Raw genomic sequence first — 25,561 nt, forward strand, 5'->3', positions numbered from 1 at the left:
TAAGGCAGGATGTGCTCATGTTGTTCAGCATGCAGACCTGCAAGCAAAACCCCATCTTTAAGGAGAATGAGCAACAGTGCTGGGTATCTGGGCAGCTCCTGCTGGTCTCCCCTGCTGCTTGACTGATGAAAAAGTCAAAACGGGGACATACAAAAGTCCCACGCTCCTAGGAAAAGGCAAGAGTCCTACAGGCACAACAAGTCAGCCTCAGAGCTAGTTTTTTGATAAGATTAATCAAGCAGCAACAGCTTCTACAGTGAACATGCCTCCGGGGCCCCTCAGAGGTGGGGGGAGGGGCAGTCTCCTTCTCTACAATGCAGTGAGCTGGCTCACCCCACTGAGCCTCCCATAGATCTGGCCTGACTTACTGCCACCTCAGTGATAAACATAAGCCACAGTTCTAAGTGACAGCAATCCACTCGCAGCTTGGTAACAATGTTTACCCTAAATAAGCTCCTGCTCACAGAACATCAACAATTTTCCTTGTACAATAAGAATTACCTTTGACAAGCTAATTATTCCTGCACAAAGTAAATATTAAGAGATTGAGAAATTAAAACCATGTGATCACTTCAATAGGTGCTTACAAAGCAGTTGACAAAGTTCAACATCTACTTGTAATTTAAAAATAAAAGTCTCAACATAATCTGCAGAAAGCAATCTCCTTAACACGGGGAAGCTGTGTGGAAATCCTGAAGCCAGTGCTATAACCAGTGAGGATGAAGAGTTTCTCCCATGAGAACCCGCTAGAGGCGTGGCTGTCCTTCCCACTTCTATACAACATGGCAGCAGGAGTTAAGAGAATACAATCCAGGGGCTGGAGAGACGATAAGGGGCTAAGAACCTGTACTGCTCTTCCAAGACTCCCAACTTTGGTCCCTAAAACCCACATCTGGCAGGTTACAATCATATAACTCCAGGTCCAGGAAATCTGATGCCCTGACCCCCCTCTTTTGGCCTTTAAGGGGAAATGCACCCAAGTATACAAACTATAGGCACATACACATATACATAGACAAATAATTAAAATAAATATTCCTAAAGAGAGAAAACAGATGAGAAATAAGTCATCCACAAATAAATAGATAAATAAAATTATCTCCTTTTGTAGATAATGCAATCCTATGTGTGGAAACTCCAAAGAGTCCATAAAAACTGTTAGAATTAGAAAGCTGAATAAAGTTTTAGGAAAAAAAATCAACGCAGAAAAAGCAATGCATTTCTTTGTGCTAAGAATATCTTATCTGAAAAGGCAATTCAATATGTCGTATTATTGAAATGGATAGAATAGTTAATAAGTTTAACCATGAAACCTACAAAACACAGATGAAAGAAACCAAGGAAGACACAAATAAGTAGAAAAAGATTTCATGTTTATGTATTGAGAGAATTAATATGTGCATATTACCTAGAGTGACACAAGGATTCAATGCAATCCTCATTAAAAATCCCAACATTGTTCACATAAGTTCATGGGGAAGGATAAATTCATTTATAAGGTTTATATATAATATATAAAACATACATAAAGTTCATAAATTCATATGGAACTAAAAAAGATCCTGCATTTCCAAATTATCTTGAGAAATAATGAATCTAGTGTACAATTTCCTGATTTCAGATTGCATTACAAAGCTATAATGACCAGAACATTGTGGTTCTGGCACAAAAAATACACACATAGCTCAACGGAACAGAACAGAGAGCCCAGAAATAAAGCTGAACCTATGGTTAAATATTTTCTGACAAAGTTCTGGGAACACACAATGGGGGAAAGGAGAGTTTCTTCAACAAACACTGCTTGAAAAACTGTATGCTTACATGTAAAAAATTGGACCGGTTTCTTATACCATACATAAAAATCAACTCAAATGGATTAAAGGGCAAGACATAATACCTGAAACCATGAAAGGCATAAAAGAGAACACAGGAAAAATTTACTTCATATTGGCCTAAACAATATGATGTCTAACACTGAGGTACTAAAGACAAATAAAACAGACTATATCAAACCAAAAAGTTTCAGTATGGCAAAAGAAACAACCAACAAAGAAAAAAAAAGTTTTTTAAAAGCACATATGGGGGGGGGATCTGGGATTGACATGTGAAACAAGCTTGTTTCTAACTTAAATAAAAATAAATAAATAAAAAGAAAGGACATATGTAAAAGTAAGCTAATATTCAAAATCTATAAGGAACTTATAAAACCCAATAATAAAAACCTAAACAGCCTGTTTAAAATGAGCAAAGGATCAAAATAATTTTTTCCTACCAAAGAAGGCATACAATGTCCAATAGACACAAGAAAAGGCACTTATTATGTCAAAACCACAGTGAGGTCTCACTTTACACCTGTCAGAAGCTAAAAGATAAGTGTTGCAGGATGTGGAGAAGCAGGGACCTTGCACATGGTTTTCAGGAATGACAAATGGTACAGTCTACGGAAGGCAGTATTGAGATTCCTAAAAAGTGAAAATACTGGTACATTTAATCCCTCTTCTGGGAAATCCTCCTATGGGGGTGGGAAGAAAGTACTTCAAATAGCTATGTGTGTTCTTGTATTGAAGCACTTCTCACAATAACTAAGATATAGATAGAGGCAGCCTAAGTGTCTGTAAATGAATGACCAGCTAGAAACCAACTATTATTTAGGGTTAGGAAGAAACCTCTGTTAGGGAGATAGCTCAACAGGCAGAATTCTTGCTGTGCAAGCACAAAGACCTGCATTCAAATCCCCAGAATACACATACAAAATGAGTGGAGTGGAGTGCCTGGAATTGCAGCACAGCTACAAGCTAGGGGAGGGGAGCAGGGACAGGAGAACCCCCAGAAGCCTGCAGGCTAGCTAGCCCAGAGAAGACAGCCCAAGAACACAGAGGCACTGCCTCAAATCAAGGTGGACAGCAATGACCACCACCTAGGGTTGTCCTCTGACAGCCACACACAAGGCATGTTCTCTTTCTCTCTTTCCTCCACCCCACACACATCATATATGAAAACACATCATATGCACACATACACAGAGAAAAACAAATAAAAGGAGATCCTGGCATCTGAGTCAACATGGGCAAGTCCAGAAGACACTGCACTAATTGAAATAAGAAACAGACAAATTCCACAGGACTTTCCACCCGCGGAGTCAGAAAAGGCTGGATAAGTGGCTACCAGAACTGGGGAGGTGAGGGGAATGGAGAGATCCTGGCCAAAGGGCACGGAACTGCCTCACACCAGAGAACTTCAGCGTCTTATAGTCACTAATGCATTTACTGAAAATTTCGCAGTATCCCTTTTAATAGTTTTTCTTTGAGGATTACAAAACATGTACTTTTTTGTCTTATTATTTTGAGACAGTCTTATACTGTAGCCCATGCTGGTTTCAACTGAACTTGTAGCAATCTTCCTGCTCCAGCTTTCCAAGTTTGAAGATTACAGGTGTGAGACACAGCACTCAGAAAAATATGTACTTAATATTTCATAGTCTACTAAGAACCAGAGCTTTACAGGTCCCGCATGCATTCTCTTTTATGGTTTATAAATCTGTCACATTTTCATATCTACATACACCAAAAAGTGTGAAATATAATAATTTTTACTTCCAATCTGCAAACACATTTTTAAGAACTTCAGAGCAGAACATTGCACTTGTCCAGACATCTCTGCTGAGCTCGTTCTGTTCTGGTGCTCTGGGTTTCCACTTGGCACCTTCTCCTTGTGTCTGAACCACTTCCCTTAGCAGACACATTCTTATTCAGTGTCTTAGCTTTCCTTTATCTTTGAGTACATTAATTTACACCCACTCATGAAGGAGGCTTTCGGGGGAACGCAGAATTCTAGGTTGACAGTTCTCTGTTAGCACGTCAGCTGTGTTTGCCCATCTCCTAGCTCTCCTGGTTTCTGGGCTGACACCTGTAGTCATCCAGTCTGTGTTCCCCTGTAGACAATTCAGGGATTTTGCTTGTTTGTTTTTTTCTCCCTCTGTTTTCTGCTGCTATTTGGCAATATCATATGGGTGTGGGTTTTATGGATTTATTCCATTTGGAGCTGGTTCAGCTTCTTGACTGTGAGTTTACAACTTTAAACAAAGTTTAAATAATTTTGAGGGCCCACACCTTTGGTATTTGGGATCCCAGAGACATAACTAGGGGGCCCTTTATAGTTTGTTCCACAGCTCTTCAGATTTCTTTTTGTTGGTTTTACGAGACAGGGTTTCTCTGTATTGTTTTGGAGGTTGTCAGTCCAGCCTGGCCTCTAACTCACAGAGATCCGCCTGCCTCTGCCTCTGGAGTGCTGGGATTAAAGGCATGTGCCACCACCACCTGGCCAGCTCTTCAGATTTTAACACTACAATGAGTCTGTGCATTCGCTGACTCTTTCCCGTCATCTGCTCTCAGCTTTTGTATCCATCCCCTGAACTTCTTGATTTGTGGAACACTATTTTCTGTTTAGAAATTTCCACTTTGCTTTTCTTTGCATTTTCTATTTCTTTGCTGAGGTTTTTCTATTTTTAGTATTTATTTCAAGAATGTTCATTATACATAAATACATAATACATTTTAGTATTTTAGAATAACTGCTTCAAGGCCTCTGGAAAATGACTCATGCCTGGTATGGTGGCGCACGCCTTTAATCCCAGCACTTCAGAGGCAGAGGCAGGCGGATCTCTGTGAGTTCGAGGCCGGGCTGGTCCAACAGCCTCCAAAACAATACAGAGAAACCCTGTCTCGTAAAACCAAAAAAAAAAAAAAAAAACTGGAAAAAAAGAAGATGATGACTCATGTATTTATGCCCATTTTTGTCATTACTGGTACTTTTTCTAAGTGATTCAAGATTTTCTAGGACTTTTTTTTTTTTGTCTCCTGAATAAGAATGGATTGTGCCCTGGGTATTCTGATCATAACACTTATTTAAATATTAGAGATAGCAATGATCTCCTCTCCCTTCTCTCCCTCTCTTGTGTTCCCTTTCCTTCCCCCTCCCTCCTTGTGACCCCTTCAACTTTAAACTGGTCAGGTGCAGGATGCAAGGCTCCATCTGCCTTCTGCGCACTGTCATCCTAGTGTCAGCTTAGAGACCAAGTGTGATGCTGTGCTCTTCATGCTTTCTGTGAAGTTCAGCACTTGTAATCAGCTGAGGCCTGATTTTAATTCTCAATGTCTGTAGTAGGAGAACGTCAAAGCAGGCATCACCTATGGTGAGCCTCGGAGTCCATGACATAAGACTCCATGAGGCTGACATCTGCAGTTTCTCCCTGTGCTTCTGGCTAGAAACCTGGGCCTCTAGTCATCCCAATCAGCCACACTTAGCTGTGATTGGCTTAAATGGCAAGATAGGAGAGAGGGGTGGAGGGAGACAGAAAAAGACAGGGAGAAAGTAAGGTGAGACTTATTCTGAGAATTACATTTCCTTTCCAGTGACTTGGGCCAGAACTACATGGATGCTCTCAGAGCTGCGTCTGCACAGTAAGTACTTGTGGGTTCCGGCTGACACAGGTCAGGGGACACAGGAGGGAAACACTGAGTGCCGCGGCAGCTCCAGTGCTCCTTCCTGATGCACGTGTCACAAATGTCTTTTGCATGCATGCTGGCCATGTTCTGCAGCGTTGTTCAGTGGGAAGACAGGGTGTTGTTTAAAAGTCTAACCTCAATATAGCTATGTAATCATTTAGTTAGAACTTGCCTGGAATACACTTTCCAGTCAAGCCCTTTGACACCATAGCCCAATGACATAACTTCCTTCGACCAGGCCCTGCCTTCTAGCATTTCTGTCATTTCATAGTAGTGCTACAGGCTGGTGGCTAGGGCTTCAACTTCTGAGATTCTGGGGGACAGTGCAGATCCTCATGAGGACCATCTGTAACATTAAGGGGCTCAATGGAAGGCTGTTATGCTTATGATGCAGATACCTGACATACATCTTACTTAACTGTTATAACTAATCTTACAATGATAAAATATTTAACTAGACCAGAGTCAGTGATGACGTGAAGATTTGGTTCCCCTCAACTCTGATGCTGGACCTTCCTCACATTAACGTACTGCTGCCTCTCTGTTAAGGAGGTGCCACTGGGTGCTCTTTGGGAGACACTCTGTAGTCTATCCAGGAGGTGGCATGTATTAAGTCCTCTAGGGAGCAAGGAGAGGGCCTATTTTCATAGTGATTGGCAGGGATCTCCAGCACAATGGGGTACATGTAGCTATCCTAAAACAGACAGCCAAAAAAGAAAAAAAAATCGCAAGGCATCTGTGAGTTATTCAAACCAACAATTTTAGGATTGTATGTATTTGCCTTGATTCCAAATTCCACATTGAACAACTAACTCTGAACTAAGACTACAGAAATCCAACAACTGAGTTTCACATTACATCAAAGCTTATATGTAAGTTTAGGATTAAGCACAAATGTTGAGCAAGGTGACTTTGGGGTGAGTTTTACATATGGCAAAGTTTACTGGGATAATCATGAACCTGGCTCCTGGTTCTGGGAATCTAGAAGCTTGAGTCTAGGCTATCAGTTGCTCTCCCCACTTCCAGCCTAATAATGATAGTCAATGCAATAGGGAATACAATATATTTATTCACCAGAGAGAGAGAGAGAATCACACAAGCTGGGAATCAGAAGCATGGCCGGCTTCCAAAAAAGAGAGGGTCCTTTTTTCCTTTTGCTTCCTTTTATCTCTACCTGTGCTAATTTACTTGTCCCCGCCCTCATGGGCGGATAACTTTGTGGGGCTCACTCCTACACCAGCCTTTCCTGGCATTTGGTCTCTTCAAGCATCCTTTAATCAACTTGCCTCTGTGTGGTTTCCCATTCCTTATTATGTTTTCTTTCTTTTCCTTTTTTTCTTTTCTTTCTGAGACAGGGTTTCTATTTGCAGCCCAGGCTGTCCTGGAGCTCACTCTGTAGACCAGGATGGCCTTCAACTCACCAATATCTACCTGCCTCTGCTTCCTGAGTGCTCAGATTAAAGGAGCGTAGCACCGCCACCTGGCTTTACTATGTTTTCTTAATTCTTCACCCATAGCCTTCAAATTGTACCTCCTAGTTGATACGGTTTCAATTTGAAATGTCCTCCCCAGGCTCGCAGCTCGAATGCCTGACTCCTAGCTTATGGTGCTATTTCAGAGGCTGTGGGGCCTTTAGGAGGCAGGATGTGCCTGCTTGAAGTAGATTACTTGGGGTGGAAGGTCATATCCACATCTGGCTCTTGTTGGGTTTTTGCTTCCTGGCTCATGCCAAGTGAACAGCCCACTGCCTCTTGCTCCGGCTGCCATAGACTGCTGTATGTACCTTCTACAGTGCACTGAAATCACGAGTCACAATAACTGTTTCCTCCTTTCAGGTGTTCCTGCCAGGCATTTGTCACTGTGAGGGACCCGCTGTCTCAGCTCTCTTGTTCCCATCTCTCATCCAGCACCCTCATTCTCACCCTAAGCTGCTGCTGCTGCCTCTCATCCTCCCTGATCTCTCCTGCTCCCACTCCTGAAGCACAGTACAGATACTCCTTTTTTTCACCAACATAAATGCTGTAGGTGTCTTTAAATTTACCTTTTGTTCTCCCAGTGAACATCTGTCCATTCTGTGAAGAGTGGGCTTCTAAGCTTGCCTCTAAGGTGCCCTTTCCCTCACAGTGATCCAAGAGACATTATCATTTTTATTACACATCTATCCCAGTTGAGGCTCCTTGTTAGGGGGAGCTCTCATTCTGGTTATAACAAAGAAAGGGATATTTATCTAGAGGAAAAACTTAATTATAATTGTGAGTCTCTTAACTGAAGCAATCATAAATTATGTTGCACAATTGTTCTTAAATAAAACAATTTTAATATTTGAGTATATGAATTGCCTTGCTTCATGCTGTGAAAACAGCCTAAGATAACAGCCTTCATTTCATGGTTTTTTTTTTAATCGTCTCCATTAGAGACCTGGTTTACTTTCACCTCAGAGCTCATCTTTTCTTAGTCATTTCTTTGTCTCTTTTCACCTCCCTGTTTTCCAGTCAGCCACTCATGCAGGTGGGAGGTCTGAGACTCAGCAGTTCTGCTAGCCTCATGGCCCAGCCTTCCCATACTCCGGAGAGCTGGGGGTGACAGAGGGTGATGTCAGAAAAAGAACACACTCTGAAGACTAAGACCTGATGAAGCAGGGACCTACAGGAGATGGCTGCAATTCTTACCTGTTGGAATTTCTAGTGAGCTGTAGTTTCACCAGCCCCTGCTAGTTAGTACTGACTACACATATTCAAGAGAGGAGGGAGAAATGCATCCATGAAAAAGTTACTTGGTAGTGTGTCTTTAGAAATTTGGAGGGTTAGGCAAAATGAAGAGAACTGGCAAAATCTGTGGCATAGTCTACCCTGCTGTGGCCTTTTCTTTAACAACGCAACCACAGTTGGCTGCAAAACTCCGTATCTCACCGACCAAAAGTGGACAAATATGCCTTCTTTTTTTTGGGAGGGGGGCAGGTTTTGAGACAGGGTTTTTGTGGCTTTAGAGGCTGTCCTGGAACTAGCTCTTGTAGACCATGCTGGTCTTGAACTCACAGAGATCCTCCTGCCTCTGCCTCCCGTGTGCTGGGATTAAAGGCGTGCGCCACCACCACCTGGCTTAGACAAAGACTTCTACTTCATCAACCTGTGTCCCATAGGACAGATCACTGCTGCTTTTGCATTCCAAGGCCTTTTAAGACGCCATAAAAATAGTTTTGCCCTCAAAGCCAATGCGCTTTGACTTAATCTTAATTGGTTTGTACTCCAGGAAACAAGAAATATCTTTTGGCCAGTGATCATATATATTTGAACTGGGACACAAGAGGAAGGGAAACGTTTGTTTTTACAGGAGTAAACTGTTGAAGTAGTGAAAGTGGCTATGCTCTGAGCAGTCCACTACTTACCCAGAACATAGATCTCACTGTTGACGACAGCTGCACTGAATCGGTACTTAGAGTACTGCATGGGTGCCCGCTCCCTCCATCGATCTTGGCTGGGGTCATACTGCAACAGTTTGTTGCTCAATCGATCGGGCTCTTCATCAGGAAGATCCATCTATATGAAATATGGCAGCAAATGTAACAACAGACCACTTAGAGGCCTTTGTGAGCATGTGGACACAATTAATCAAGCAGACAGCAGAGGAGATGAATGGGGGTTAACTGTCTCACTCACACTCACAGATTTGCTAAGTCCTGAGACTTAGGGTTGTCAGTACTGTGTCAACATCAGAGGGATTTATAGGTGACTTGCTGGTTTACAGCAATCAGTCATTTTCACATTTAGACAGCAAAAAATAAAGCAACTACAAAGTCTTAAAAAAAAAGCAAAGCATGTGCTCTTGAACAATGAGCAAAGAAAACCATAACCTTACAAACTTCATAGTTGTGAATTTTAACAATATTCATAGAGAACTAGATTTAATAATTCATAAGGCATTTTCTTTATATTTTTCTAACTTATAAAAAATTTCAAAACATTTTCACAAGAAGAGAATTTTAGATCACAATTATGAGCTATATGTAAATAACCTGATTTCAATTTTCAAGATATAAGATTAGCATAAATTACTTGGAGTTATGTTTACTATTCGCTTATATATTTGTATATATTTTAATGATTAGATAATAAAAATTGAATAATTTTATTCTTACAGAGACACAAGCAGCTTCTATCCATAAACTTAGGGTAAAGTAATGTTATTTTAATTTATGATATCTGGAACTTTATAACAAATTTGAGCTAAGAATTGATATCATTTTTGGGTACAAGTTTTCAACAAAGAAATAATTGTGCCCTTAGGAATGTTCCATGCACTTCACTTTAGTCTAGGCCTTTAAAAAAAGACAGGAATAATGATACCATGGGCATTCAAGGCCCAGTTTCATGTGCTCCATCAGAAGCTCAGTGAGATTGCCTCATTATACAATACTCATTCAGAAACTCCAAATTAGCAAATAATTTCCTTACTGCTTACTTTCCTTCTATTTTAGGTATTTACTCTCCATGTTAGCAAAGCAAAGCATCCTATTGTTTTGAGGTCTTGTTCATGCAAATTCACTGTGAAGGTGGATAGTTTTGAAAAATGTAACTACAGATAATGTCAGGTTCTAGCTATTCACTGTGATAAAATATGCACTATTCTTGATCTACAGCATGAATAGAGACATTATAAAGTATAAGAATAAAGTTTTCCAAACTCATAAAGAGAATGCAAAAACATGAGTTTTATCATGGGGCAAATGTAGTAAGAGAAAATACAGGAAAAATAAATTTATATCACAGGGATAGCCAAGGAGTGAAGATAATATGTATTGGAAAAACAGGAAAGTAAGAACAGAGGACAGTTGAAAAGACCCAGGAGGACCCGCAAAAGTACACAGGCCCACTGTGGTCACACTGCTGACCTCTGCATTGGCTTGCCATCACTTCTCTGGGCTTCAATATCAACAGCAATCTGTTGATATTGCTGATGCCCAGCAAGGACACTTGGTGTTTACAGTCATAACATACTTTCTTGGGAATGATGGTGCCACTACAGAATCAAAATTCTGGTTTTCCATTTATGGTAAGAGGCCAGGTGGTCTTCAGGAGGGTTTATCTTACATTTTTGAGACAAGGTAGCTTGCCAAATCTGGAGTTTGCCAATTTGCCTAGACTGGGTAGCTAGCATGCCCCAGGGGTCCTCCTGTCTCTATCTCCTCAGTGCTGGGATTACAGGCATTTACATGGGTGCTAAGGATCAGGTTCTCATGCTTTCACAATAACCATCTTCCCAACTGAGTCATTTCCCCAGACCCTGCAGCAAGAAAGACTTAGGAATGCCTGGCCACTGGTCACACCGCCATCAGACAGCAGGACTGGAATGAGGATTCAACTGTTGCACTTACTTAGATGCTCACTACAGCTACCCCTTGACACAGGGCTCTTTTCCAATCAGCCAGTTGGGTAACAATTATGAAGTCCATAGCATAGCATGAACACTAAATGCACCCCTGTCTATAAATAACACATTTAAAAATCAATTTTCTAAAACTGCTTTGACACTTTCAAAACTTAAGTTTATATTATATGGTGTAAAAAGCATTTTGCCAAAATGTAAGCCATCATCTTTTAGTACTCAAGAGCTGCTACATTTTTTCAGCAAAGCCAGCCATGCCAGGTAGGTATGCAAGGAATTTCTTAACCTGAGGGGTCCATCCACCGATGACATACAGTTTATTGTTCACTGTCACCACAGCATGACAAGCCAACTGCAGTGGAAGGGGAGACACTCGTTTCCATTTGTCTTGATCTAAGGAGTACTTATCAACACAGTTTGTAATGAGGTACTGGTTTTTAATTTTCATCTGTCCTCCTATAACATAGAGGTCGTTTTGAACGCTGCCTAGAGCATAGAGCTCTCGAAATTCAGCTGTGCATAACTTTTCCCAAAACTGGTTTCCTCTATCATGATACCTGCAAGATAACACACACACACACACACACACACACACACACACACACACACACACGAGAGAGAGAGAGAGAGAGAGAGAGAGAGAGAGAGAGAGAGAGAGAGAGAGAGAACCAGGATTAGAACTACCATGGCAACAACTCATCCAAGAAACACATTTAAGTTTTTTTTTTCTTTTTTGGAGGAGAAACAGATCATCAACCCAAGACAATAGTATATATTTGCTTTCTTTTTCCCCAAGGATCAATGAATGAAACATAATATACTGAAACATATTCATCTCCCTGAAGAATTTTAGGAAAAATAGACATGTAGAAAAGAGTATACCTTACCCTGGACTAGTTTTTAACATTTCCTAATTCTGGGAAAGAAGATCAGGAATAGGAAAATCTTTCAGAAAGTCAGTTTTTAACTTTAACATAAATAGAGACAAAGACATAAAATATCCTATTTAGATAAATAGCATTTTAGTGCAACATTAAAGGACTCATGGCTTTAGGCAGATAATCTAAAAAGTTGGTCCCAGCCTTTCAAGTGTTGGAGTTAAAGGTGCACATCACCTTGCCTAGCCACTATTTAAGTTATAGTTATGGTTTAAAACTAGATCAAGAGCATTGTGTTAAAACCCATCTGCAGATGTCTGCTGGGCATCTATTTTCATCTACTAGATATGGTTATTTGGGTAGTTTCCTTCACATATACTATCTGTTTAAGAAGAGTCTTGAGTAATGTGAGTCCTCAGACAGAAGTCTGTCAGTGTCTTCTGAAACCGCAAACATTAATTGATTGGTAGGCACTTTATAAACCCTGAGTGTACTATTTCATGGCTGTCTTTTGTCTTGCTTCATGATAATTGTAGGTTTTTTTTAAAAGATAAAGTCTCGGTATATAGCCCAAGCTGGCCTAGAACTTGCCATCCTTCTGCCGCTGCATCTCAAATAGTTGGTTATAGACTTGTGCCACCATGTTTGGCTTGTAAATGTAATTTTTTTTTCAATTTCAACTTGAGATATTTTTCACAAGAAAGACAAAAAATACATATGGGACTAGTAGGATAAAATATCTGAAATTAAGTGTCTCAGAAAAATCTAGAAAAGTGTACATGGAACAAAAGCACAAAACCCAAGAACGTGGAAAATGAGAAGACAGGTGTTCTGCTTGGAAACAAGATCAAGCCTGGAGCATTTATGTATGCTCTGTACAGAGTAGAGTTTTTAAGGAACATTCTACAGTTAGTCATCTAATCAGAGTTTCTCCCACTTGTTCTGGGCCAGCTCTCACATTCCCCAGAGAACATTCTGCTTCAAGCTTGACAGGAAAGTTGAAAGGCATATTCCTTTCATAGAGGCATGTGTGGCTTGTCACAGTTGAACACAGAGATTTCTCAAACCTTCCAGCAGCTGTCTTCTATACAATTCTAAAAAGGAAGTCAGTATTCCTGGAATCACAAGGGATATGTTCATTAATTTTTAACTTATGGATTTTCAAAGATAAGGAAGATCTTATCAATATGCTGAAGAAAAGCTAACTGAGTGAATATGTAAGTGGAACCAAGAATGGGTTTGGGTTTTCTGAGGCATAGTTTAAGAAAGCATAATAGGATGAAACTGATACCATGAAGATTGAGGATGGTTTTCTAAATAACTTGTTAGTCTGATTTTTGTTTTAACATTTAGAACTTAAAATGGGGAGATAAAATGTTCAGATAAAGCTGTAAAACTTGTGACTGGGAAGTAGATATGTAATAGTGACAAGAGTGTTCAGTGCCAACAGGTTGATAGTTTAAAGATGACACATGCTCATTTACTGGCCAGTCATGGCGCACACCTTTGATCCCAGCACTCTGGATGCAGAGGCAGGAGGATCTCTGAGTTCCAGGCCAGCCTGATCTACAGAGTGAGTTCCAGGACAGCCAGGGCTACACAGAGAAATTCTGTCTCAAAAACCCAAAACATAAAAATAAATAAATACATGCTCACTTATTTCATATGAAAGTCGGAAGACAAAGAAGGAAGACAGAAAGAACTGGGCTACCAGGATGTTAGTCTATTTCCTACTTTAACTCAAGAAGAAATACACCTGCATGGACGTCTATGAACTGTACAGCACGGGCAATCTGAGGAACATCTGGACAAAGATTAAAGTGACAAGAAGCAATGATATTACAATTATGACAGTGTTATTAGAAAATAATATTGCAGGGGTACACTATAGGATACTTGATTTTCTGTATCATAAATTGGCTTCAAAGTGACCTGTAATGATGCTAGGATATTAAGAGTCTTGTGAGACAAGGATCTTAGGGAGACAGGATTCTCATTACTTTCAGAGTCCACATAGTGACTAATTATGAGGAAGTATGTCTCATTTAAGCACAAAGCAATGCTTCTGATAATCTGACCACTTGTCTTTCTGACCATTTTACATCAAAGGTAAAGGTGGAAGAAACTAGTAACTTTTACCCCAGTTCTAACCAATGTGAAGGAGATGTTTGGTGCCAGGAACCTGGCTAAGTCTAAGATAGTTAAAAGAGGAAATGATAGAGTATGCAGTTAGACATTTTTGCAAAACAAAAAACAAAAACAAAAAAAAAAACGAGAAGAGGGCTTTTAGAGTGAAGATGAAAGCTGTTTAAGGCTTAGAACAGAAACACACACACACACACACACCAGGGTTGATGCTCATTAACAATAATTTCTGATGAGAGACCAGTAGACTTTCTTGATGAGGAAGAAAAGAGGTATCTGAAGAGCCCAAGGCTCTTTAACTAAGGTCCCAAGATAGAAAGGGTACCTGCACGAAGGGTGTGGCATACCAGGAAACAGAACCGCAAGAATCCTGTCAGGAAAATTAGAGCCTGCTCCTCCTGCAAGGCCTTCTTATTTACTTTGCAGACTACTGATAATTCTAAAGAAGGATACCCCTGTAGCCTGTGCCATGCTTGGCCCCACGGGGTGGGTTCAGATAATTTATCCAGGACTTTGTAATCCTTCCCCACTAGGGGAAATTAGACACATTCCTTGAACCATGACTGTGTAAAAGAGACAGAGAAGCCCCAGAACAGATGTGTTGTGCTAATAAGTGATGGAGAAATTACCATCACTTATTAGTTTAGAAATTAGAAATTACCATCACTTATTCGAATTCTAAGTTCCTTCTTTGCTCCATCTTTGCAGTCACAAAGAATTACATTATGACTTAAAAATATGAATAAACCCTGATGAGAGGGATCTGAGAAGGGAAGGATCCTGAAGGGAAGTCACACCTTTTAGTACTTTATGTGCACATTTCATACTCATGTTGTTAAACAGCAAGCGCTCAGAAACGCTTATAAATAGATCTTAAGGTAAATGTTTTCATAAATAAGATACAAACTTATGTGTCTATGTCTAAACAGGTACCTATGTAACCGTAGCTAAGTATCTAAGCAGGTATTCTTGCTCCTCTTCCTATAATGGAAGGTTCTTCAAAAGTTCAGTAATGCTGAAGGTTTAGGAAAGATTCACAAATTGAGGGTACAGAATGAAAAATTTATGGTCAAGAAGATGATTCTAGCCAGGTGTGGTGTCATATGCTTATAATCTTAGCACTCCTGAGAATGAAAGAAGTAGGAGCTGGAGGTTAGTCTGGGTTACACAGCAAGATCCCTTGTTCAGTTGGTACAGTGTTTTCCTAGAATGAGGAAGCCCTAGGTTCAACCCCCAATACATAAACTGGACATCCCAGCACTGTGTAGGCAGGATGATCATAAGTTCAAGGTCACCCTTAGGTCAACCTAGGATACATAAAACTCCACTTTAAAAAATTACTTAATATTAGCTGGGTGTTGGTGGCGCACACCTTTAATCCCAGCACTCTGGAGGCGGAGGCAGGCAGATCTCTGTGAGTTCGAGACCAGCCTACTCTACAAGAGCTAGTTCCAGGACAGCCTCCAAAGCCACAGAGAAATCCTGTTTTAAAAAACTGAAAAAAATGCTTAATACTATAGATAATAAACAATAACTAAAAATCAATTGAAAAGTTTATTTAAATAAACTTTTCTTGTTATTATAAGTTATATGATATATAATATGCCTGATCATATAGATAATTAAAGCCAAGAGTGAAAATACAATTGTATCATGACATAGATTATATTTAAGACATTAAAAATTCAATTAATCTTGACAATTAATGAAAAGGCAGACTGTGGATGGAGCTCACTGACAGAGCACTTGCCCAGCTCAGCCAAGGCAATAAGTTTGATCCTTAGCACTGCCTAAAAGCAGCCAAACAAAAACAATAATAATGAAAAGCAAAAGAAAAATAATTTTAAAATATGAATGACTTCATTACAAATATTATACATGCTATAGCGATTTTATGGATATATGATATAATGTATATTATTCTTTATGAGAGTCTTATACTAGAATTTTTACTATATGTAATTTAAAATGTGATTCCCCCCAGCAGTGCTTCTTCAACTGCTAATGTCAAAACAAGATTTAAGCCAGGTGGTGGTAAGTTCCAGCACTTGGGAAATAGAAGCAGGTGGATCTCTGTGAGTTCCAGACCACCCTGATCTGCAAAAGTTAGTTCTAGGTCAGGCTCTAAAAAGAAAGAAAGAAAAAACAAACAAACAAGATTTAAAAATATACGAAGACTGATGGGGAGGCAGAAGCAGGTGGATTTCTGCAAATTCAAGGTCAGTCTTGTCTACACAGAGTTCCAGGTCAGTCATGGCTGCAAAAGGAGACAAAAAGCACAAAACCTGCTGAGATACAAACCTATAAATTTCAATATTCTTGCTCTTTTGCCTAGAAAGCCTAGAGGCAGTTGCTTCTCCAGCCACAATTACAGTATTGTTTTCCATGACTACCCCAGTGCACACTGTTCCCAAACCCTCCCCATACTTGGGTGATGAAATAAAATAGGTCTTCCGTGACATGGGGTCATAACAAAAACTGGCGTCCCCATAGTTCCTGTGCCGCGATCTGATTCCAGAAGAATTGTTCCCAATGCAAAGCAGCAGGCTGGTGGTCTCCATGCCATAGCGAAGATTAGGGGAATGCTGCTGGGGCATCTTGATGGCTTTGAATGCGTTCTGGATTATGTCGATGCAGCTACCATCACAAAGGAGCATCGTGTTCCTTCTTAGAGCCTGTCTTAGAAAGGCAGCATTTATAAGTTCCAGTCTGACTTGCTTCAAAAGCTCAACGAGATGCTCTGTGCGCAATGCTTGGTTATGATTTACCCATCTCAGAACCAAGTCTAGAATGCTCTCTTCTCTGGTTATATTCAAGTCATCAGACTTAATAAGTGCCAGAAGCTGGTGCGCTTCAATGTCTAGTATTTCTCCATGTAGGCTTACCTCAGCAAAGTGCTGATATAAATACTTCTTCGACTGATCAGCTAAATCTTCTGCTCCAATTTGTTTTGCAAAATAATAGATTCCAATGCAGTTGGAAGCATCCATGTGATCCATCATATATTTTTGGCACACCCCAAAGACTTCTTCCATCTGCATAAAATAGGCAGCCATTGCTACGGTCTGTACATTGGCATTATTGATCTCCAGAACTGCACTGTACATATAGTTTAGGATCACTGATACACTTTCTGCTGTGATGTCGTAGAGTATGACCTCCCTCTGAGTGCACTCCAGTAGTCCACAGGTGAACATAGCCTTGAAATAAGGACTAAATGCAGCAAGGACCAATCTGTGGCAAAGAAATTTCTCCTCTTCTGCTATGAGCACTACATCAATCATTTCTTCTAATTCTTTCATATTTTTAATTTTATCTAGTAAATTCAAGCTATGCTGGTGTTTTCCCTTTCTCTCAGTCTGGCACTCCATGATATACTCCTTGAATTTTGTAAGTAAGGTTTCTTTGAGTTTAGCTTGATTCCTGAGGGGTTATTTGCATTTCTGATTACTCACAAATCAACAGCACATAAAACAGTCCTGAGGGTAAGAAAAAAAGCAGATTTTGTCTAAGAAATTTTTTCATAATTAATGCATAGCATTAATGCTAAGAAGTATTTATAAATAAATATTATACATTCAGAACAGAGCAATTTAAGACAACTACTTTGTATCTAAAAAGACTTTGATGTGTAAATCATCAATTATTAACTGCTACTGCAATAGTTTCTAATCATCAGTGGGATTTTTTTTTCTAGGACTAGAAAACCTCAGAGTGAAGGAAGAAAGAAGTAAAAAGATAAGCACATTTTGCAATTCCATTTCTAATTATCAAATGGGTCAGTTAATATCATTTCTGAAGACATGCAGTGTTACACCTGGGTTACACTCAACTTCTCTACAACACACACCACATACATGTATCATGACTAATTCATAAGACTAGGACTAGGACTACATAGACCCTGAAAGTGGGAGAACTGAAACAAAATTCACATTCTGATAAAACTTTTGTATGGGAAAAACTATTCAGACTGGCAGGTAATGACAATTTCATTTCAATGGCTGATGATCTGAGAATTCTGATATTTAAAACGTAAACCTAAATGTGTCTTCCTTCCTGGCCCAGCTTTTCTTTGTTCCCTGCTTCTCAGTGGCACAGTCTGAATTGCTTCTTGCCTTTAAAAACCCTAGTCTAATTAAAAGTCTCTAAGCTGGTAGTGTCACCTTCGCCTTCCCCAGGCGATGCAAACATGAGGTTTCAAGGAAGTTAATTAGCTGCTTTGATTTAAAGAAAGGCATTCCCAGAGCCAGGAGCTCTTGTGAGGAGCGGGTCCTAGTCTCTATATCCTTTTCTAGTTCTCACTTGGCTACAATACAGGCAGTGAGAACAAATAGTGATGGTGGCAGAATTAAAACTTAAGAAAGAAATGTGGGGTTACAAGAACAGGAATACATTTTTCAACTAGAGATGGTAGTGAGTCCCCAAATTTCTATAGCCCCATAAAGAATTAGACATTTCATGAAAGAGCACCTTTTTTCCCTTTTGAGTGTTGAATTAAATTTCAACTCAAGAAACAAGTGATATACACATAGCAAGGAGTTATAAATAAAGACCCAAGACGCACTGTGAGAGCCTGTGACATAACAACCATCCGAGCTAAGAACTGAAATAGCCTTAAAGTCTACCTGCTGGACATTCTGGCATTGCCTTTTCTGTTTTACTTCCACAAAGCTTAAAGCTGTTTTGGAGATTGCTTTCTGGTTAAAAGAAAACCTCTGATTTATTCATTTATTTTATTTATCTATAAACATATCCAGTTATGGACAATTAGGACATTGTTGTATGTCTGAATTCTCTTATACATACTATGACAAGCTCAATTCACATTATATAGGTGTTCAGACACATCACTTTATACACAAAAGCTATTAGTTGGGGCTAAAAATAACCCAAGTTATTTTGTTGTTGTTGTTCAGCTCTGAGAATTGAACCTGGAGTATCTATCACATGTGCTAGGCAAGCTCTTTACCACAGAGCCACATACCCTTTGCCCAGAACATAAGCCTTCTTTTAAGGAAGAAACTTTTGTTTTTGTTTCTTGAAACAGTGTTTCTCTGTGTAGCTCTTGCTGTCCTGGAACTTCCTCTGTGGGCTAGCTTGAGTTTAGGAATCTACTTGCCTCTGCCTAGGGAGTGTTGGGATCAAAGGCATGTGCAACCACAGCCTGGCCAAGGAAGCAAGTAAAAAACAAACAACAAAAAACCCTAATATTTTATTTGTATTGATGTATAAGAATCCCTCAAAGCATGTCACTGTTCATGATGTCAGAAGGTCAAGTGCACCTTCTAGATGAGATGCCCTTAACCTAATACACTGTAAGCAGTTTGGTCAGTTCGTAGACTTCTGATCTTGATAGTATTAGAACTCTGATGCTAGAGACCCAAAGTTTATGATTATAATCATAATTTCACATATGTAAGATAGGAGCAAAACTCTACCTGATAAACTTTTTGGTGCTACTTTTTGGCTATTGTGATAAAAAAGAAGGTCAAGTTAAGTAATCTGTTCATAAACATATACAGGTGGTATTTAAAATATTTTTCATTATTTTGATTTTATGTGTATATGTGTTTTGTTTGCATGTAAAATTGTGCACCATGTGTGTGGTACCTACAGAGACCAGGTAACAGTTGTGTAATCCCCTGGAACTGGAGTTATAGACAATTGTAAGCCACAATACTGGGAATCAAACCTGGGTCCTTTGAAAGAGCAGTCAGACCTCTTAGCTGCTGAGCCAGATCTCCCCGTGATATCTTACAGATTTTGTGGTTGAAGATGCTGGGCTTCTCTTAGTATCTAACCCACCTTCCTGGAAAAAGACTGGCCTCTACATCCTTACTAATGTTACTGGTTCAATCTGGGTCTTGTCTCCATGGCTAGGAGGTCCCTATGTTAGACATTGCTACAGCCATGTCCCTGTGAGACAGCATCAGAACAAAGAAAACTCAGGGAAGGAGGCAGAGTATTCAGAGAGATGGGTTTGAAAATATGTTTTATATCAACAGTATATGGGTTTGAGGCAGTTCAATCTGATTTGAATTGGGAATGCTATTATGAAGAAATGTTGAGAAAAGTAGACTAAGGTAGCTATAATTATGTACACCACTGGGTTGTAGTCTTCTATTTTCAGATACTATACTGTCAAATAGACCCATCAGAATCTAGTATCCTTATTCCTCCTTCATAAAAGCACCAATCACAAGCTGGGCATGATAGCACACATCTTTATTCCAAGCACTGCAGGGGCAGGGGCAGGGGCAGAGGCAGGGGCAGGAGGAGTTCTATGGGTTCAAGGCCAGCCTGATCTGCATAGCAAGTGTCAGAGCAGCCTGGACTACATGGTGATGTCTTGTCTCAAGGGGGAAAAAAGCACTAATCATGTAAGTTACTCTTTTCTATTGGCTTCTTGTGAAATGGTCAAGCCCTTATACATGGGAAAAGACCGAATGTTGAACCCAATTCCATCTTAACCCAAAGTCTGCATCCTTACTCCTCCTAGTGCAAGGGCTGGAAACCTAGGGCTAGATGGTAAATGTGCCAGGCAGGCCATCTGGGCTCTGTCACAACCACTCAACTTTGCTCTTCTGGCACTAAAGCAGTCACAGGGGGACAACACAAACAAATGAACATGTCTGTGTTCCAGTAAAATGAATTTTGGATGCTGAAATTTGAATTTCACAGATTTAATATGCCCTATTTTCATGTATCATGAAATATTATTCTTCTTTTGACTTTTAAAAGCTATTTAAAATTATGAAACCTGTTCTTAGCTCATAGACTTTGCAAAAACAAGTGGCAGGTTGCCGACTGCTCCAAAGCTATAAATAAATCTACTCTCAAGACTGTGAGTAGGACACTCTCCTGTCTGGGTGACTAATCTCCATTTCTTTTCCTAAATTCAGCTGAAGAGTTTTGAGAACTGGTTGTCTGCTTTGAAAATATCAACTGTTTGTTCATATCTATATCTATATTATCTATACCTATAGTTAATCTCTTGAACAAATGGTGTATTTGGATGTGGTTCCTTTTTCTCAAACATTGGCTTACACAAATAACAAAACCCCTTCAATTTCCTTTAAAACAGAAAACAGTTTCAAACACTTTGAAGAATAATTTACTGTGAATGTTTTAAATAGGCCTATATATTTTCTAACTACCTATTCCTTCTAATTGTTGTTTATAGATTCCTGAAAGGTATTCTAATTGCTTTGGCTGTACAAATCAAATTAATTTACTGGCTGAAATCTTGAAAAAAAAAGTCTGGATGCTAAATTAGCTATCACACATAAAAAATATACTCAGCATCTAAAGAGCATAGAAGGTATTGGCTTGGCAAGTTGAGGTTAAGCTAGCTGCGTACTTGCTGTCACCTTAAAATGATTTAACTTTTCCAAAATATTGGTATCTTCATCAGAACAATGGGGATAAAGCATATAAATAAAGTTTTTTGGTCGTTGGCCCCTAAATGGACAATACGTAGATTTTGACATCACAGTGACTCAGCAAAAACAGTACAGCTCCACAGTTAGGGACAGAACTTGGGCTTGGTTCCTGAGGCCTTGATCTGACTCCTGTTCTGCTGTAATCCAATAACATGAACATGTTTCATAGCCTCTTTAAGTTCTAGTTTCTTCACCTGAGATTTCTTTTGAGAATTACGCAAGGACAGTTGGAAGAAACAAATAAGGTTATGCATGTAATTATCTTTGTATCTACATGGTAAAGTGAAGGCAGAACATACCTGTACAAACATTTCTCAAAATAATTTGAGTGTATACACAGATCACTTGTGGAATCAGATACAGCTCATAAATGGAGTGAGCTGGCAGCAACTTTTTCTCATAATGAGGGTAGAGAGTGCATTCTCCTTTCATCAGCAAAACAAAATTGTATAAATGTTCTCAATGATATCAATGGGGAGTTATTCTCTGCTCCAATTTATAACAGACTGAACTGATGCATTCATAATAATAGTACCCATAATAATGGAGAAAGATGAGTAGCAAAGATAAATATAAATCACAAGAATAAAGCCTAATTATTCTGCAAATCCAAAATGCAGTTACACTCAAGTCTATTATATTTAGTTTAGGGAAGTGCACTGCTCTAAGTTTAATGGGGGGTGGGAATGTCAATATCTTTACATCATCAGTGTTTTGCTTTCAGAGACCAGGGGCCTCCAACCAGACCAATGATTCTTTGTGATGAACGCTTGCATGTAAAAATGTATGGATAAAGGGGTTTACTGTGTGACTTGCTGTGTTGCAGCACTGCAGCTTCCTTGACAATTCCATCTTCCCCCCTTTCCTCCTGAATTTTATTTTGTTTTATTCTGGTGGGGAGGGAGACAGGTGGGATCAGTAGACATGATGTGAAAGACACAAAGAATAAATAATTAGAAAGTTGAAAAATGTTTTACTTTCACAATCATCTTTCCATTATCTTTACAGTTGCTACTTTTTTTCTGAATAATGATTGGCATTTGACCAAGCTTTCCTTTCTAAGAAAATTCTCCATCTTTAGCAGAAGTTAAAGTAATTAAAATTCATAGCAACACTGTTTGAAATAGCAAAAACCAACTTAATATCCATTAGCAGAAGACTATAGTATATTCACTCAAAAGAATATCGTTACAGCAGAAAAGCCAATAAAGGTGACCCTCATGTATCAAAAATATGGTTACAAAAGGACTAGAATAAATGCTGCTTACTATTAATGTGTTTAAAATATACAATGCAATAGAATAGTGTAGATCATATATTCTGACAACATACATATAAACAGTTGGCAAATTTGGTAAAGTATATTATAAGTGTTTTCATATTATTTTTAGATTTTTCTGTAAATTTGGAAACACCAAAATAAAAAGGTTAAAAAATTATGTATTTTTAAGGACCTGTACAACTGTACTGGAACATAAAGAAGTAATTATAAGGAGAGAGGTTACCTTCAAGAGATGCGGGAAGAAGAAAGGAGGACAAACAGAAAAGAATGACAAGGAGTTTCAACTATATAAATGTTTAATTTCCCTAGCTGAATGGTGAGAACTCAATCCACACTTCATTGTTCTTTATGCCCCTTTGTATATCTTGAAACCTGCATGAAATGTGTTTAGAAGACTGTATTAATATTAATCACGTATGGCTTCTGAAAACCTTAGCCGTGTTGTAAATGATATCTGTACATTATCTGATATGTCATATGCAGAGAAATAATAGATACATTATGAATTTCATACACTGTAAATTTACATATCAAAGTGTAGGCAGCCCAACTTATGAGTGACGGGAAAGTACAGAGACCTCCTATCTGGTCTGAACAACAACAGCTTTGAAATCTTGGGGCTGTCCACCCCCCCTACTTCTTTGTTCATTTCTTTAGCATTGACCTGTGTGATGGGAAAAGTTACTAGATTCAGAATTGTTGTGTGTTTATTTCCCCCATAAAAATGTTTGGAACAGTAAATAGATTACAACCAGGATAGAAATGATCAACATCAAAGCTTTCCTATATATGTGTGTGTGTGTGTGTGTATTTGTGTGTGCATCCTGAAGTGCAGAATGTAACTAAAATAGGGCTCCAGAATCTAGTTGTAGTTTTTCCAAAATTGCCCCCAACAGACTTAGGTTAACAAACCAAGAAATGCCAGCATTATGATATCAGAAAATAATGTCCCAGTTCCAATGTTTAAGGCAAACTCCTTTATTAGAAGGCCTTTTTATAGTCGGTGACTACCATGGAGAAAATTGTTGCCTCGCATTAAAAAAAAAAAAAACCAAGGGTCTATTGCAAGCATTGCAGGCTCCTTGTAGCCTGGCTCCTTCCACTACTGCCTGTCTCATTTCCTAACTTTACTCCTGGTGGTTTTTTGTAGTGTCAAAGTGCTAGCAATTCTAATGCAAAAGTGTAATTCTCTGTGTTGGGAACATCCTTCTCTCCCTGTCCAGCTCATCAAAAGTCAGCTCAGATACCACTCTCTTGAAGTAAAGGGCTTTGTGTTTCATCCACGTCTCTTTTTTGTATTTGTCTGTGGTGATACTTGGTATATGAGTTGCTTAGCATAGTTTGGTTGGTCAAAATAATGCTTTGTTTAGTACTAGATCTTTCCCAATAACGTATCCCGCCTCCCTCGGTCCTAAAGATATTTTTTGAGACAGGGTCTAGCTAGGTAGCACCGGTGGGCCTCTAATTTACAGAGATCTTGGTAGCCTGTGTCTCCTGTGTGCTGGGATTAAAGGCGTGTGCCACCACGTTTGGCCCTCCCCTTTATACCTTGCAGGTACATGTTAGTTTTAGAGATTTTTACTTGGCTTAAACTTTATGCTTTTAAACTTTAAGTTATTATCCTCTTGTCCAATTATAAAATTCACCCACAAGACTTTCTTCCCTTGCCTATAAAATTTGCTGCATTATGAATCTACTTCTCACCCCCACCTTCAAAATTAATCCACAGCCATTACTTGCTCTAAGATAGAGGCCTCATTCTTGGGGAATAACCAGCAGAAGCTGGCATCAGCTTCAATACACAAACTTGAAACATTCCCATATCTATAGAAAAGGGAAAAAAAGTAAGATGGGCAACAATGGGTCCTTCATTCCGATGTGACTGAAGAGCCAACTACAGCTCCTCAGAGGGCACATCTGCCCACCTTTATTTACCAAGGCCTAAGTGTCAACTGTCATTTAGCTTATGTTGTTTTTCTCATCTCTCTCCTTGTAGATGATTTTACAGCCATTTAAGTTTGTGACCCCTCGTTTGTAACGTTTTGTTTCTGCCATCACCAGCTTTCCCCAAACATACATTTACCAACGTGGTAGGAGATGGCTCTGAAGACGCATACCACCCTAAATGTACTTTCGCCTTTCTCAATTCACTAATATACGTTAGTATTTAATACTAATAATTTACCCCCAATCATACTCAAGGCAAGTAATAACCAGTCACAGAGATTATAAAGTCAAAAAAGCTTTCTTTTCTCTTTGTTTTTGGTGCGCTCACAATGTTTTGCATTCACAGTTCTTTATACTTTTCCAAATGCTTTAATATGTATTATAGCTCATTAGTTCCTCTTAAGAATCATGTGGGGAAAATGCAAGGTAATTATATTCCTGGCTTTAAAGTTAAGAGAGTTGCCCAGGGATAGATTCAGCGCTGATTGAATTTAAACGAACCGAACCCTGCATTATTAAGGGGCTCTAGGAAGGCAGAAGAGCCCTTACCTCGATGGCGTTTAGAGTCTAGCTGGGATGGAACGGGTCATTTAGGGAAGGGCACCATCATGGAGGGCACGCAAATGAATTATGCCACAGGGAGACCCAGCGGCCGCTGACCCTCGCCGGCCGACCCGCGGGCGCGTCCCCTCTCCAGGCCCCTACTTACTTGCTGCCGCCCGGCCCCGCTCGCTCCGCTGCGATGGCGCCGTGACTGGGCACGCCGCGGGGTCGAGGGCACGGCCGGGCGGGTTTGACTGACCACATTGCCCGAAATGGGCCAGTGCGGACAAGAAATATAAATAGACAGAGCCGGGGGGGGGGGGCGGGGGACAGGCGGCGCCTCAGCGGGGACAAGGACGGCGCTGGCGGCCACCCTGAGCTAACAGGTGCTCGCTCGCTCGGTCTCTGCGCGGGAAGCGGCCCGCCACGCGCCGC

General features: G+C 39.7%; 1 protein-coding gene across 3 annotated transcripts in view; it reads right to left on the reverse strand.

Moving 5' to 3' along the window:
- Positions 1–25,352, reverse strand: part of Kbtbd12 (kelch repeat and BTB domain containing 12) — a 66,204-nt gene extending 40,852 nt beyond the window's left edge. The window contains exons 1-4 of one of the 3 annotated variants that reach the window (XM_040738552.1): positions 25,293–25,352; positions 16,211–17,388; positions 11,173–11,443; positions 8,890–9,040 (exon numbers count right to left, since the gene is read on the reverse strand). In XM_040738552.1, the coding sequence (XP_040594486.1) occupies positions 8,890–9,040; positions 11,173–11,443; positions 16,211–17,280 (1,492 nt within the window). In that variant the 5' untranslated portion in view covers positions 17,281–17,388; positions 25,293–25,352. Of the gene's footprint in view, positions 1–8,889; positions 9,041–11,172; positions 11,444–16,210; positions 17,389–25,132; positions 25,273–25,292 lie in introns of those variants that run through there. The other 2 variants (XM_040738553.1, XM_040738551.1) reach the window with 2 other exon arrangements.
- Positions 25,353–25,561: the final 209 nt, after the last annotated feature.

Source organism: Mesocricetus auratus, unplaced genomic scaffold (assembly GCF_017639785.1).
Source record: "Mesocricetus auratus isolate SY011 unplaced genomic scaffold, BCM_Maur_2.0 Super-Scaffold_100676, whole genome shotgun sequence".
In the NCBI taxonomy this organism is placed as follows: Eukaryota; Metazoa; Chordata; class Mammalia; order Rodentia; family Cricetidae; genus Mesocricetus; species Mesocricetus auratus.